This window comes from Podarcis cretensis (assembly GCF_951804945.1).
Source record: "Podarcis cretensis genome assembly, chromosome: 2".
Classification (NCBI taxonomy): Eukaryota; Metazoa; Chordata; class Lepidosauria; order Squamata; family Lacertidae; genus Podarcis; species Podarcis cretensis.
Window position 1 is genome coordinate 29,448,913 of NC_137171.1, and position 17,457 is coordinate 29,466,369.

At 40.3% G+C, this 17,457-nt stretch overlaps 1 protein-coding gene across 2 annotated transcripts in view; it reads right to left on the reverse strand.

Annotated features, from left to right (window-relative positions):
• Window positions 1–17,457, reverse strand: part of RPTOR (regulatory associated protein of MTOR complex 1) — a 325,970-nt gene that overhangs the window by 53,804 nt on the left and 254,709 nt on the right. For both annotated transcript variants that reach the window (XM_079965357.1, XM_079965356.1), the window contains exons 21-24: window positions 13,479–13,597; window positions 5,898–6,001; window positions 4,565–4,748; window positions 1,309–1,419 (exon numbers count right to left, since the gene is read on the reverse strand). In XM_079965357.1, the coding sequence (XP_079821483.1) occupies window positions 1,309–1,419; window positions 4,565–4,748; window positions 5,898–6,001; window positions 13,479–13,597 (518 nt within the window). The remainder of the gene's footprint in view (window positions 1–1,308; window positions 1,420–4,564; window positions 4,749–5,897; window positions 6,002–13,478; window positions 13,598–17,457) is intronic.

The window sequence follows — 17,457 nt, forward strand, 5'->3', positions numbered from 1 at the left end:
TATGGTGTGCTGTGTATGTGGAAAGGGAGCCTGCAATCCTGTTGATCCACATATAGGTTCTTGCTACCACCCAATATGGCCCATTATACCTTTTTGCAACAAGTGGCACTACAAACAGGGCTAAGACGGAGGCCCTAAACTGTGTCATGATCAAGAGAGCCCATAGCATTACCTCCAAATGTGTACTATTCTAACAGAAAAGACAATGAAATAATACACTTTTATATTTGAATTTATACTGGTACATAAGTGAGGATGCAATTAAAAACTAACAAACTATCTTGCAGTATTCCTGTTTCTATATAATGTACCCTCTTAGCACATATGATTTGTTTTTAGAGCAGCACAAGAGCCGTTAAACATGCAGTCTATCACTTACTAAGTGGAAGAGTCCACACAGCATCTATTGTGTGTGTTCTGCACATAACACAAAATGTAAAACACTTTCTTTCATGATTTTTTTGAGAGCACAGCCATGGATGTCACCCAATGATAGCTGATTTATAATCACAGTATGATAAGTATGGTACTAAATATATTATTGTCACATCAGAACAAAAATGTATGTTCTCCTGTGTGTTTTAACAGATCATAAAAACTTTAGAAATCTTGGGGGGGGGATTTGTATGTGTGTTTTGTATTTAGAGGCCCCTCATAATCTGAGCCCTAAATTGTAGTTTACTTAGCTTGTGCATTAATCCAGCACTGGCTATAAACATATGGAACCTCTGACTTTCATGCCCCATGACTTTCTTCAGTTTGCAGCACAATCATAGGGTTCCAATGGCAGGACTCTGAATGTGGCAGAAGCAGGGGCATGCTTATGAAAACAATGAGTACAATACAAACCACCACTCCCCTTCCACACACATGTATTATTTTCCTACTGCTGATAAAACCATACGGGATGGATTCAGCATGAGCTGGGAAGTGTTAGCTAAAGCACAAAACTGACAAGCAGTTACAAAGCATTCTGTGAATGAAGCCTGCAATATTTATCCATCTGCATGCCAGGCTATTACTGAAGAGAAGGAATCAATAGCTGCTGGGTGTTTTTTTTGTGTGTGTGTGTTTAAAATAAATAAATAAATGCTCAACTCCTGGAACAGAAGGTAAATGAACAAAGAGAGAGAGAGAGAGGACCATGAATGAGAACTTGGCAGTGTGAATATGCATGTGTGTGTGTGTGCGCGCGCATGTGTGTGCATGTGTGTACATGTGCAAACAGTAATTTGATTTTTAGGGTGAGGTGCATTCAAATGATTCTGCAATTCAAAAAAGGGCTTATAGAAGAAAGGCAGACTGTACCTTCATCACCGGTTGAGCAAAATACTTGGCACTCCAGTCGCAAAACCCCGTCTGCATTGTTGCTGACATGAAGTTTTTATGCCCCACGGTATCTTCGGTATCATCAGCTGTCTGTCCAGAGAAAAGTGAGGAAACAAAGGTACACGTGCTTCAGTTACAGTACCTGCACATCTGGTTTCTCTGAGTGTATATCACATCAACCACAGTAGGATGTCACCATCCAATAATAGTCTATTGGAACAACCCCGCCCCCCGCCGCCAAATCAGAAGATAGCCTAGTACAGTGGTACCTCTAGTTACGAATGCATCTGTTTACTAACGCTTCAGGTTATTAGCTCCGCTAACCCGGAAGTAGTTGCTCCCGGTTGCGAACTTTGCCCCAGGATGCGAGCGGGAGGTGCCATTAGCGAAAGCGCGCCTCAGGATAAGAACGGTTTCAGCTTAAGAACAGACCTCCAGAACGAATTACATTCGTAACCAGAGGTACCACTGTATATTATTTCTGAAGCAAATCGTGGGGGAATGTGGCCATATTTTGCTCTCAAATATTACATGCCACAGAAGTTGCTATGCCCTGTAATAAAGTATCTTGTAAGTATCTTGACCATTTCGGTAACACTAACTAGGGGAAGCACTTCTTAGGGCTGACAACCTTTGTAACTTTCTATGTGGTAGATACCAACATTCTCCTGTGATCCTTTTCAAGGGCAACGTACACTGTTAAGCTCAACCAAATAAAGTCAAGCTCTTTTCACAAACACAAGTACAGAATGCTGTTAAAGAGTCACACAGCCAGGACTGAACAAAGTAGCTGAGGGAGCCCTCCAATCATATTTGCAGTCATATATGCATACTACTGAAAATGGTGGTGAGGCCACTTGGATGAAAAATATATATGAAAATGCTCATTACATTTATATATGCCACTGTCTTCCAAGGTTTTCCCTGCTCCATTTCATTCTCAGAGCAACCCTGTGAGGTTGCTTAGATTGTAAAAATTGGCAAAAAACATCTTACTGTGTGACCTTGGGCAAGATTTATTTATTTTTGCCAATTTCTAAAATTGATTTTCCAGGTCTTAACCCAATTATACAAATTATTTCCAAATGGATACAATTTTGTTTAAGTGACTTCCCATGTGTCATTCTTGATGCGTCCTTGTCTTCTGATGTTACTGCTTTTACAGCACCCAGTGAGATTTATGGCTGAGTGGGGAACTGAAACTGAATCTCCCCAGTCCTAGTCCAACATTCTAACCACTAATACACCATCCTAACTTTTACCAGCTTGGTTCCTCAAGCTTTACAGTATTTTCTATGAAAGTTGCTACCTATGCCAGGTGGCCAGGTGCTATTTCCAATTCTACCACTGCCTATAAGAAAAGACAACATTGACACATGTTTCCAATTATGCAAATGGGAGGTGAAAGGGGGCCATAGAAGAATTCCAAAGATTGCTATAATATTATAATAAGTAATAAATAAATTTAAGGACTATGTGCTGTCCCAAAATGCTGTACGTATTTGTTTGAAAGAACCATATGAATTTAGGCCTTTGTAGGGAAATACACACACACACACACACACACACACACACACACACACACAGACTGGCCTAGTGAAAAGTATATTAATGCTGTCTAAGAGGCAGAGACCTGTATTCTCTAGGGTGCCGATTTTAATATTGAACAGGGCACCTGTGTCTTCAGTAGAAGTATAAAAGGGAGAATTTCAGAAGGTGAAATGACACCAAAATGACAAGAGAAACTGGCATGTCCACATTCAAATATCCTTTCTATGAAAATACTACAGAAAAAAGAAGCCCGCTTCTAAATTGCATCTGGTAACCTGAATGGCTCCTGAGATTTACGGCTACAAGTGTTTCCCCTTATAGTCAACACTGCAGAGACAGAGCCCAACTGAAAGTTCCCTGACATATGTACCTATCTCAAAAAGGTTTTAAAACACTAAACCACAGTGTTTATTCTGCAAGCTATAAGTTCACACAAAAGCGTAGTGCATGAAGAAGCCTTTCTCAAGATGCATTAACAGAATTAGGTTACAAAAGGAAACCGTATTTTCAGGGAGAAAAATTGCATGCCATCAAGAATGGCAAAAATATGCAGTGAGGAAGAGAGGCTGGAAAAGATTGTAGGCATAGTATCACATTTCTAGCTGCCAGAGATTTTTCCAGTATCACATTATTATACTAGGTTATGACTATCGTATCTGAAGGACTGCCTTCACTTGTATTTTCCGCTCAGATTCATCAGCACCAGAACTTGTAAAGGTAAAGGGACCCCTGACCATTAGGTCCAGTCGAGGATGACTCTGGGGTTGCGGTGCTCATCTCGGTTTACTGGCGGAGGAAGCCAGCGTACAGCATGTGGCCAGCATGACTAAGCCACTTCTGGCGAACCAGAGCAGCACATGGAAACGCCGTTTACCTTCCTGCCGGAGTGGTACCTATTTATCTACTTGCACTGCATGCTTTTAAACTCTTAGGTTGGCAGGAGCTGGGATCGAGCAATGGGAGCTTACCCTGCCGCGGGAATTCGAACTGCCGACCTTCTGATCGGCAAGCCCTAGGCTCTGTGGTTTAACCCACAACGCCCCCCGCATCCAGAACTTGTACTCTACATTTTTTTTCTTGCTGCATTTGTCACTGTATAGTGTAAAGGACTGAAGGACTCAAGCTATGAAGCTCACCAGGTGACCTTGGGCTAGTCACTATCTCTCTGCCTACCCTACCTTCACAAGTCATTTCAAGGATAAAATTGGGGGGGGGGCAATTTTAAAAATCTGTTATATGCAATAAATCTGTTGCATTTATTGTCTTTTGTTTTGTTGTTAAGTCACATGGTGGTTGTTGTTGTTTTATTTTGATTTTTTTTAAAGCTGTAAAGCTAACAACAATAAATAAATATCTTATTTGTATTGCCAGGATTACAGGAAAATTAAAACAAAATAAAAAAATTCCTTCCAGTAGCACCTTAAAGACCAACTAAGTTAGTTCTAGGTATGAGCTTTCGTGTGCATGCACACGAAAGCTCATACCTAGAACTAACTTAGTTGGTCTTTAAGGTGCTACTGGAAGGAATTTTTTTATTTTGTTTTGACTATGGCAGACCAACACGGCTACCTATCTATAACAGGAAAATTAAAGATGACATAGCAAAAACTGGAGAAGAAGCAAAACAAATGAGAGTTATTTCAGGGACTGGAGTACAATGAGACAAGGAAGACTATGATCTTACCTGATCTGGGCCCTTGTCAAACATTTTCCTTGTCCTAGGAAACTGGTGGGAGTGTGGAGTGTATTGCACCCCCATGTTGCCCACATTTGCAGGTCTTACAGATGACAGGTCCCGGTTGACCGGCTGCTTTGTCACATCATTAGTCAAGCTGGAGCTACTGGTGCTGGTGGTTGGTGGAGATCCTCTAGAAATGGGAAATCAAATATGGGTGGAAATATTGCTGTACTGGATATCGTTTTACCAGCAGAGTATGAAATCAGACTGCTGCAGAAGATGGCCTTTTGCAACTACAAATTTAAGTTTTCTCTGTCACTTTCCACTTTATTTATTCTTGTGGGTGAAGCCATTCTGTTTTTCAACACTAGGTGCTTTTCCACCCCACCCCCCAAGTGGTACCAGTTGGCCTTTGGCCAGTTGAGATTATAAAGGGAAAACTGACATTTGAAATTAATGTTGGAAATCCCTGCGGAAGCCTTGATGCAGCAGTTGTAAAATCATGTCCCCCTATCTGCAACCCTTCTCTGAGGGAAGGGTTACTAAGCACAAATGAAGAACGTATGTTCTGAGAAACTTTTTCCACTTCTAATTAGTACCTAAAAGCCATGCATTATATTTGGTGCATTATCCCCTACCCCGCAATCTCACAATCTGGAACTGAGTCAGACCATTCATGTGACTGGCAACTGGCAACAATTCTCCAGGGTTTCAGACTGTGGTCTCCCAGCCTTATTTGGAGATAACCAGGGCCTGAACCTAGGAGCTTGCGCAGTCAAAGCAGATGCTCTACTACAGAGTTATGGTCATTCAAAAACCAAGAAAAAGTGTGTATCCTATAATGTCTGAAGGGTAGCATTTTAAATAACTGAATATAAGTTTTAGGAAACAGACAATGCAACAACTTCCCAATACATTCTCCTAGCCTCAGGGAGGGAAAAACCATTTGTGTCACATTTCAGACATTATAGGATGAGATCAACACTTTTTCCAACACAGAGATTAATCTCCTCCTTTGATGGCTTCAACAGAGTTACGTAGGACACTGTATATGTCACTTCTGACTAACTTTTGGCAAAGGGATTTGATAGCATCTCTAATGTGGGATGAGTCAGGGTCAGTTTAGAGGGATACTTTTGCAGTGTTGCAGCCTTCATTGCAAGGATTGTCAGATCAGTTTTACAGAGAGAGAAATTTGTCCTAAATTGTCCCTTTATGTGAAATATACCATAGCTTACCTCTCCAGACAGCTGAGTGTCTGCATGGCACACAGATACACACTGCTCCTTAAGCACAAAATCAGCTATGAATAACAAGGGATTTAAGATGTAATACTTACCCCACTTGGTGTATGTGCATGCCCTTGTTGGTAGGACTGGCTGGGGCAGACTGTGTGAGGGAAGAAGTATCAAGGATGCGCTGGGGGCGGGCATTTACCGTCGCCTAGGAAAGAAAGAATGGAAAAACTGAGAAAGAACAAATGCCAATCATAGGAATAAAATTATTTTTACCACCAGGAATAACCTTACTGAACCTCAATAGCAATGGTGGGAAGTGGAAGCAGTCTTCAGCATTGCTATAGTATTGCTATACAACTTAGATATATGCACTTACGACATAAGGCAGGCATGGCCAAACTTGGCTCTCCAGTTGTTTTGGGGACTACAACTCCCAACATCCCTAACTAACAGGACCAGTGGTCAGGGATGATGGGAATTGTAGTCCCAAAACAGCTAGAGGGCCTGACATAAGGGTTCATTTGATGACTATTAATAAAAGGTTCCTAATTCATATGCAAGATATAATATGTTAACATTTGCATTGCTACTTTGGGGGCAGGATTTGGCAATGGAAAACAGGCAAATGAGGTTACCTTTATAAAATAAAAAACTCATTAAAATGACCAATCTGACCAAAATGCCCAACTTGAACTTGATGCCTCAGCAAAAGTCCCTTCCAATATACTGTGGCGACAGATTACCAGAAACTAGAACATTCAAATCTGCAAACAAATGGACAAATGGTGCTTTATAAAAGTAGCTTAACCCACCTGAAATCATAGATGGAATAAAATTCCCTCTGCGTTCAGGGGAGAAAAACTACTTTCTGACCTCATAACTGGAGGCACTTCCCCCCAAATTCACTTGAGATACTGGGCTGACGTGAGGTAATAGATGCTGAGGCAATAACTTCAGACACAACAGCAGCAATAACTTTAAAACCAACAACAACCATAACAACAAAGAAGCAGGAAAATATGTGCAGCAGCTCTTGCAATTCCCAAAAGGTATTCAGATAAGTTTCTTTCACTGCCTTTAGAAATCTTAGATAAGGGAGAGATGGGAACAACAGGCAAAGAAGTGTGAAAAACCAGGCTTCTTATTCAGCAGACACTTCACTTATAGGGGTGTGTCAAATCCAAAAGAGACTGAAACTATGACCATTAAGATCTCTGCAGTTTACACAAAAGGTGTAAAGAGCCACTGACAAGGCATTTGGGAACTCGGGGAAATAAATAGCATGAACAGCAGGCCATTTTCCAATTGTACCTGCATTTGCACTTTACACCCAAAATTGCTGGGTGCAAACTGGATGATTGCAGCAGCCGTGCTTGAGGGCACATATTGCCTCTCTCCTTCAGATTTCACCTTGTTGAGCTGGCCTTTTGAGGCAGTTTTCTTCTCTCCTCCCCAGCTCATTAGGAAAAGGTTCAAGGCCATCACTAGCACTATACCCTTGATTGGGGAAATTGCAGTTGATGTAATAACAGCCACATCTATAAGAGTGAGAAGCTGCTGCTGGAACAGCCAGCATGACAGGTTACATCTTGGGATCAAATTGGCTCTCCATCATGTCTTAGATGGCTATGGAATTTGTGTAGCAGTAAATTATATTTTTGAAACCCTTATTGTCTAACACTTATTCCCCTGCTGATTCTCTTCTGTTGAGGACATGCAGTTATTAAAACCCAGAACCTTTATATGGTCTTCTAGGACTGGACAAAAGATTCTTCTCCATCTGACCCTCATCAGTGGTGTAGGCTAGTTTCTTCACAGAGAACCTGCAAATCACACCAGAACTGGAAACATACTTTATGTTTCCCAATATTCCAAAGAAATACTCAAAGGCTTTTAGTTATAGGTTAAATCCAGGATACATCCATATATTGTTGGACTCCATGGTCAAAGGTCAGGGGTGGCTGAAGCTATAAAGCTGTAGTCTAGCAACACCTGGAGGGCCACAGATTAGCTTGCAATATGGAAGGCACTTATGTTAACATAGGAGGAAACAGCTTTCCTTCCTTCTCTGCAAATAAAACTGACTTCAGGAAGCTAGAAGACCTTTTAGGGAGGCTTTTCAGAGGACAGCTTTCTGCAGCAGGAACTTTGGATCAGAACTGAAATATTTAGCATTAATAACAATATTGTTATGACTCGAACAACAGTATTTGTCTGTGTTTGGTGGTACACAATACTGAAAGAAGAGAAGATGTTTAGGCCCCTAAACTGTTTGCCCTAACACCACAGCCAAGATATACAGCAGCTTCTGAAGCAATACATCCCTTCCAGTAGCTCAAGGCCTTGTTAATACTCTTGTTATATATTCTGATGTCAAAGGTTTGCAATCTTGCTAATCTGGAGGGAAACTCTTTTGACATGCTGGTTTGGAATTATTCATAGGAAAGAAGGGGAGACAAATGTATGATTGTATATATAATTAAAGTAGTTTGTAGGTAGTCCCTTACAGCTAAATTTAGAAACTTAAAATAAGGAAAAGGGACGTGGGTGGTGCTGTGGGTTAAACCACACCAGAACTGGAAACATACTTTATGTTTCCCAATATTCCAAAGAAATACTCAAAGGCTTTTAGTTATAGGTTAAATCCAGGATACATCCATATATTGTTGGACTCCATGGTCAAAGGTCAGGGGTGGCTGAAGCTATAAAGCTGTAGTCTAGCAACACCTGGAGGGCCACAGATTAGCTTGCAATATGGAAGGCACTTATGTTAACATAGGAGGAAACAGCTTTCCTTCCTTCTCTGCAAATAAAACTGACTTCAGGAAGCTAGAAGACCTTTTAGGGAGGCTTTTCAGAGGACAGCTTTCTGCAGCAGGAACTTTGGATCAGAACTGAAATATTTAGCATTAATAACAATATTGTTATGACTCGAACAACAGTATTTGTCTGTGTTTGGTGGTACACAATACTGAAAGAAGAGAAGATGTTTAGGCCCCTAAACTGTTTGCCCTAACACCACAGCCAAGATATACAGCAGCTTCTGAAGCAATACATCCCTTCCAGTAGCTCAAGGCCTTGTTAATACTCTTGTTATATATTCTGATGTCAAAGGTTTGCAATCTTGCTAATCTGGAGGGAAACTCTTTTGACATGCTGGTTTGGAATTATTCATAGGAAAGAAGGGGAGACAAATGTATGATTGTATATATAATTAAAGTAGTTTGTAGGTAGTCCCTTACAGCTAAATTTAGAAACTTAAAATAAGGAAAAGGGACGTGGGTGGTGCTGTGGGTTAAACCACAGAGCCTAGGACTTGCCGATCAAAAGGTCAGTGGTTCGAATCCCCGCGACGGGGTGAGCTCCTGTTGCTCGGTCCCTGCTCCTGCCAACCAAGCAGTTCGAAAGCACGTCAAAGTGCAAGTAGATAAATAGGTACCGCTCCGACGGGAAGGTAAACGGCGTTTCCGTGCGCTGCTCTGGTTCGCCAGAAGCGGCTTAGGCATGCTGGCCACATGACCCGGAAGCTGTACGCCGGCTCCCTCGGCCAATAAAGCGAGATGAGCGCCGCAACCCCAGAGTCAGCCACGACTGGACCTAATGGTCAGAGGTCCCTTCACCTTTACCTTTAAAACAAGGAAGGTTGACAGCCTGGGTAGACAGGGCCAAGGAACACAAACTCTTTAGTGTGCCAACATGTACACTGCCATTGTGTATATTTCAATTCTACCCAGAATGAAAGTTAATTCATTGAACAGAGCCAAACCTTACTGTTTTGGTGCATGTGTAGAGTCATGCAGCTAATCCTAACTTTCAATGCAAGTCCACATTTTATTAGCTTCTTAAAAAAGACAGGCAGGGCAAACTTAAATGAACATTTTGATGTGTTGATGAAAAGTTTCCATTTTTATCATGGTAATTGGCCTTGCAATGCTTCACATGATTTAGGAGTGAGTTTTGGATTGATGGGTGTTTAGTGTGTATCATACTTCATGTGATGGGCAGCATTCTATGTTGTTTGGGGTCTGCTATGCCAGTTAAATTTTATAATGGACCAATGGCTGTATAAATAAAGCTGATCTGATGCTTCAAGATCAAGTGTATCATACTTCACATCTTTTCAGGAACACAGCAAGTAGGAATCTCTGCTAGAAACGCTCTGGAGTATTCATACCATCATTCCAGGTGCTAAAATATAACATAATATTTTTACAACCACATCAAAATAGTTGTCCCACTGGAAGCCCTCTGTGATGAATGAAATTTGCTCAACAGCAAAAGCACAATTCAACCTATGCTGAGTTGTCAAATCATCCTAAATTTTAAAAAGCAGAGATGAGAGATAAAGGTTGTATGGTCGGTCACTATAATGAAATGCCATAAAACTAGAACCTAGGCAATGATGTAATGGTCTGAGATGCATGAGATCTATCATGACTTCAAAAGGGTAGATTCAAGCACAAGCTGCAACCGTTTATGAAGTTTACTTATAATAAACGTATGAATCGACACTTTATAATGAACCTTTGCTGACCTATCACAAGTGCAGATATCCTGTCTGCTCAGCAATACCAGTAATCATCATGAGGTAAACACAATCAGTGCTCAATGTTATGTCAGCACTGTTTCATGGGACACGCAAGAGGTCACTGCAACAGTTCCTTTTACTATATGATAACTGTCAGTTATGTATCAAACACTTAGGTTTCCACTGCATTTCCCATTCCACCAAAGAATGCTCAACACCACCCTGCCTAAAAGCGTAGCCATTTTCTGTTGTCTTCTTTATGGAGCCAAGAAAATACATAGTACATTCTGGGATGTGATCCAGAAATTCTTGTGTGAGCAGAAAACATCTATTACCACCAGCTTAAAAGACTATCTGAACAAGTACGCCAAATGTGAAATGCCACAATTTATTTATTCTACATGATGTTGTAAAAGCTCAAAGAGTAGGAGACACAAAGGATGAATGGCAGGTGAATAATTGGCAGCAGCTAAAATCCTTGGCCACAAAGAACACTTTCTGCTCCCTTTACTATTTCCCAATCCCTGGTTTCTGCAGTCACACATATTAACCTTATCATATTTGCAAATTCTAAGGCCATCTGGACTTGAGCTATCCCAAGTTTCTTTGACTGTTGTGGGACATGGCCTCTCCCCTTCCAAGTCTGAGGACCTGCACAATTGCCATGGGTTTTCCTTAGCGATATAACCACAAAGCATTTGGGTTGTGTGTGTGTGTAATTTATTTGAAAGCTAAGGAAATGGTTCCCTCCAAAATATGGTGATGTATATTGTATAAAGTATAAAGTATAAACAGAAATGCAGGTTGTGGTGTCCAGAAATATAATGAAATTTTTATTTACTTGGTGATGCTATTCAAAGGGAATACTGCCCATCCATAATTATGATGAAGTCACAATATGACTCCTCTTCCTCCTCTTCCGCCTTCAAAAACAAATAGCACATGCGTGCCTACCAACCATATAAAATGTGGTACTGCCTGGACACCTCAGCTTCTATCATATCAAGTTTGGCACTTTCAAGATGGAGAGAAAAGGCAACTTTGACAGAGATGGTAGATAATACCACTATTCATTGATTGCTGTCTGAGCTCCCTTTGAATGAGCATATATAACCACTTATTGGAAGACCTTGCTTCTAAGCCATGCCAATGCCACTAGTTCCAAAATGATTTCAAGTATTATTATACCAAACCCATTAACTGATTTGGCAGCAGCAACTGTATAACCAAAGTGAATGATGGGAAAAGCGAATCATATGGCTGAGTAGTGCTTCCTGTTATATATCATCTCTATATATTTCCTGGAAGTTGGGAATGGCATGGTCCATCATAGATCCTGTCCACCTTGCAATTCTGTTATGCCACACATGAAAGTACATCAGCTTTAATTCCAATATGTGCAAATAGCCAGAGGCATCATTGAATAATTCTATTATTATACTGGTTGAAAGGAAGAGCTGCAGAAAAATCACCATGGGAAAAATTCACCACCTTAAAATGATGATGACTCAATCTGCAGGCCATGCTTGCTAAATACCTTGTTGCAAGAAAGGATTACCCAGAACTGTCATACTCATACTCTATTGTATCTAAGTAGCAGAAACCTGGTCTACAGGTAAGTGCACTGTATATGTGCATGCATACTGTTGATCCATATTGTTGATCGCTTTATCTTATGAATGTAAGTGTAACAATGATACGAGCAAGAACAGAGATTTAAAATATAAATCTCCCCCTTCATTCATTTTCAGTATCAGGTACGAGATTTTTCATTCCTTATGCTTAAATTCGTCTGGTACAGTGTCGTAAAACTACCCAAAGAGATTTAGCCAATCAGCTGAGATTAATCAGTGGGTCATGGGTGCCAGTAAAGAAACATTTTAAAAGAAAAAATAGCACTGTAAGGAGAACAACAGGTTTAAACAGGACACCTCTCAGCGCACTAAAATAGTGACATCTCTCATAGCACGTTCTTGAGCTACATTGTTGGAATGAATAATCAGCAAGAGATCTCACCTCATGTTGGACTGGCTCATGTTTGTTTGTTTGTTGGAGCAACCAGAAGGGCTTGAGCCAAGAACATAAGAAAGACAATATCCAAATAGCCCCTAGCTGCAATCTAGAGAGTGATGGGGGTAGTATTTTCAAGAGCAAATATTATCTAAATGTTTAGGTAGTGCTTTGTTTGTGGTAGAAGATTTGTTATCACAAGTGATTTCCAAAACAGCCCAGTTATCAACACTGTTTGAGCTAATAATTCCAAAAACAGCAGTGATGGCAGCCTCTGGAGTGAAACACACATCACCCTTGCAAAATGATGGTGGTGCTTTCAATCCATACAGGAGAAGTGAGGAGTGGGATGGGGTGTCTGCATGCTGACTCACATGGACTAGATCACCTGCACTGGGCAGCAGTTGTGGCTTCAATCTGCAATCCAGTCTTACTCTCACTTGCATAATCTAAATGAGTTTGCAAAGAAAATAACCAAAACCGCAAGTCAAATTTACTAGCTAGACATTAAAGGAAAGCCCTATCTACAGGGTTATTCATGTTACATAATTCAGTTCCTTCTAATAACTGCTACCTTCCTGCTAGCAATTGCCTATTACGCTCTTCTGGAGCTGTTTGAGCATCTACTCTCCTTTTTCTTTCTCCCCTCAGAGGGCAGAGTTGCAGAAGGAAAGAAGGACAAAGTTAAGAGTTAAGTTTCAGCCCCTCCACAAAAGCAGAGCTGAACTAGGATGAATAGCTGTATATTGTGTTTTTGGGAAGGGGACTGCTACAGGAAATCAGAATAAGTTTATTAATGGGATTAAGGCACATTCAGTCTAATAACATAATGCATAATTTTAAAATTTCCCCTTCCCCTCTGTATGACCTGTACCTGATTTAGAATGCAAGTTTGTTTGTTTTTTGGCAGGGTGTGGAGAATTAACTATTTCTTTTCATTTTAAGTGCTATTCCTCAGGCTATAACTCTTCGATTAAAGTAGACTATAAATAAAAAGTAACAACCAAAATAAGCAAATTTATGTGAGAATCTATTCTACAAGCTCTCACTGACTGGTAACATTATTACAGAAAGTCTTCCAAAAGGAGAAGTGCAAGAGCCACTTATTTATAGTTTGCGAAATCTTGAGAACTCAATAGTTTACCTTGTAAGCAATGCTGTTGAGCACTTTCATAGCCAAGTCTGAAACATCTGGGTATGGGTCAGCAGCCAAGTGTAAGAGGACTCTCCAAATCTGTGTGTAAACACTGTTGAAAGAAACTCCTAGACGCAAAAGGGGAAAAAAGGAATGTATTTCTGAATTAAATCCTATGGCCAATTTATCATATTATATACTGATCTTATAACTCTGACAATGTCCCAGACTCAGTATTATTATTTACGGTTATTATTTATATAACAGCATCAGGATATATGCTGGTTTGCATATATTCACAGGCAAAAGATAAATCCCTGCCAGAAGGAGATTACAATCTCTTTAATTAATGAGTATGCTTTCAATTTACTACTAGACATAGAGACTCAGAGGTCAAATTATAAATGCTAATAGAGTCTAGTTGTATGACTGGTAATGATTCCTGGACATGTTATTTTACTTGAATATGAGCACATTAGCAGTCTCAAATAATCTACAACCCAGATTTAGACTGTATTTCATAACTGTGACAGGATCTTTGATAGCTGAGCTCTCTTATTCATTTAAGATAGATGCTGTAATATGATGACAGTGATTTTTTTAAAAAAACCCACACACCAACAGTCATAACTAATTGCTAATGAAATGGTACTGTTATTTCCCCAGGAGAATATGAAAAACAATACACACTGGAAAGAAAATCCCTCTCATCAGTATTGTGATTGCACCTAACATAATTTTTACACAACGTTTGGGGCAAAAGAATGACTTCTGATAGTTTAGTTGTGAACTTTTGCCCAATGACTTAGTCAGATGTGTATGGACTACACCCTCATTTATGTCTCTGCCTTGGTTAAATGGGTCAGTTTCCTTTTTGACAGGTAAAAAAGCTTTCAGCCTAACTTCTTGACTTTTCACTTGCTCATGCAGATCAAATGATTGTTTGATTGCCTGACACACAATGGATTTAGCAGTACATGTTCTAGCAAAACTTAATATTAGCTCCTCTTCACCATGTCGCAAAGGCAACCCTTTTCAAACTTCATGGTCCCATTCCTTTTCTGTATTTACCCAGGTGAGATGTGTGAGATGTTGGGGAGGAAGCCACTTCAATTACTTCAGATTGTAGGTAGGTTACAAATAAATGTACAAAGAGCGATATCCAAACTAAGTCATAATCAGATAAGATCCACTGAAATTATCCATTTGTTTCAATGGGTCTGCTCTGAATAATACAGATAATCATCAAAATGTAACAAACTACAGCCTGGCCATTGCTGCAACCATGCACAGAAGCATCTAGGCATCTCTTCCCATGCTTCCTAGTCCACCTGGATACAGCCAGGATTAATGAATGTGGTGTCCTCCAGATGTTTTGGACTGCAACTCCTATCTGTCCCAGGTAGCATGGTCAATATACAGGGATGATGGGAGTTGTAGTCTATATTATCTGGGAGGGGATGGTTACCCCGGCCTAACTTTTCCTTTGCAATGTGATACCAAAATCTTTACATTCCCCTGTTTAAAACTTGCTCACTTGCTTAGTACTTGCTCCACCAACTGTGTGAAGAGACTTTTTGTTTAAAGGTGCCCAGCTTGCTTTAGCAGTCATGGACTCTGACTGAGTGCGGGAGACAGAGGTTCCACTGAGCTGAATCAGAGGAGGACAACATGATCTTCTTGGGCTGTAGAGGTACTGGTGCAATGGGCTTCTCTTGCACAAATGCTTCTTAGTATGTAATCTGGGGTTGGTCCTGAGAGCAATTCACTCTCGCATCTTGAATCCCCAGCCTCATCCAGCTGAATAAGGGGAGTCTGACCCCAGGGTCATGACAAAGCTCAGCTTTGGCTAGTATCTTCTCACCCTACTTAGTCTAGAACTTTCTGCACACAATTTGTATCTTTTGTTGTGCCAGACTTTGAGATCATAGAACAAACCTGACTTTTGGCACGTGTGTTCTGGAAGGCACAGGAAAAAATGATGAAAGTCAAGAAGATGCCAGCTGTCAATGCATCAGGCAGCTTGTACCACCAGGAGAGCTCTCTACAGCCCTCTTCTCCCTGATCAGCATTCTGCCTCCTGTGCTCTTAGTTCTGTGCAGAAAGTTACATAAGGACTTCTGGGAAATCTCAACTGTTTGAGATTCCTTTTAAAGTTCATGAAAGACCAGGGGTGAGGTGGAGACGGAATCTGTGTTTCAGTATTCCAGCACTCTGTACTAACACACACCAGCGCTCTCTTATGACAGAAAAAGAAAGAGCGAGCTCACACAAAAGACTTGGTTTTAATATATCTGATCTTTTTTTCAAAACGGAATTCACCACTGCAATTCCTCATTCACTCACTCGCTGAGGAGAACAGAGGGAATTTCTATGAAGAATTTTTTGACTCATTAGAAAGTGTACCCCCCTACCTCCCTATACATTATTTTATTTTATCCCCCCCCCTTTAGTGAAAGGATTGCTCATAGCACTGATTCACATGAATGACACATCCAAAATTGCTTCGTGTCAAGCTTGAACCAACTGAGTCAGTGTGCTGATGAAAGGAAATACTAGCAGCAGGGGGGGTGGGGAAGCTTTTCTACTTCTGCATAATGGAGTACAATAATAAATAAAAAAGGGATGCAGAAACAAAGCATAAGGAAGGAGTGTTATACGCTGCAAGTTCATCTAAAATGACAGCTCTGTAATTAGCTGGGCCAATTCAACACTGGTTAAATGGACCTTGCAGTACAGAGTTGCAAAATGATTCCTTTTAGCAATGAACATGGGAAGTAAATTGCTTTCTTCATTGATAGTTTTTGGTTTTTATTCCGATATGCATGGCTCTTCATTCAATTTAACAGCCATGATTAGGGCAGTACAAATGGTTTACATCTTTCTGCCTCACCACCCTAAGTACTGAAAAGGGCATGGCACACAAAAGTTGAGATAGCCGTGCTGTCATTTAATTTCCCACCAGTGCCTGGCTTAGTCAGAGATCAGAAGCTGGAGGAATCCAACACTGCAGTCCCTAGTTGCACAACAATGGATGGGGCCAAAATTCAGAATTTCCTCCATTCTAATTACAAACTAACCCAAGTTTGTCTTAGCCCATAATTAGCTTGCCTAAGTGTCAGTCATCTTCATATTCCCTGCTGCTTTCCTACCACCCCAAATTTACTGAGCTGGGGAGAGGGGAGAGAAAGGGTAGGTAAATTGTAGCTAAAGAAAACTAGGGACACTGAAGAACCCACCTTTAAGTTATTATTGTGACCCTGCAACCCAGTGGAGATTAAATCAAGTTTATTTTCTTGTCTTGATGGTTTGAGCAGGGAGGAATTAAGAGCTACAGATCCCAGCATTCCCGGCAACACAACTGTGTCATCAGGAACAAAGTGAGAACCTTTTCAGATGCCAGTTTACCTCCTCTACACATACCCCTGGTAAAACTGGGAAAGGCTACAGGGAAAACTAGAGATGGTGGGAAGCTGGCAAAGATAAAAACCAGAGCTTATTGATAGTTATGGTGCATGGGATTCAGTGAGAGTGAATAGCCATATGACATATGTAAAATAAATTTTATAAAAATCTACCAGTTATTATTTCTTTTACTATTTTGTTGTGTTAACTAATTTGCTCTTTTATATCATGCATATTTTGCCAACATGGCAGGCAATTAAAGTAGGACTGCAACATTTAGTGAATTAAATTTAGTGAATTAAATCTGTGAATTTTTAATCTGTGATATTTTAGTGTATTTTTGGTTTTTATGGAAGCCGCCCAGAGTGGCTGGGGAAACCCAGCCAGATGGGCGGGGTACAAATAATAAATTATTATTTATTATTATAAATGATTAACCAATTTTTTATTATTTATGAAAATGGTGTCCTGACCAATCAACCAGCACATTTATTTATTTAACTTATTTTATTTTTAAGTGCAAATGTAAAACCTGCTGATAGCAAGTGCCATCTTCAATGAGGTACTCCCATTTATGCCACCT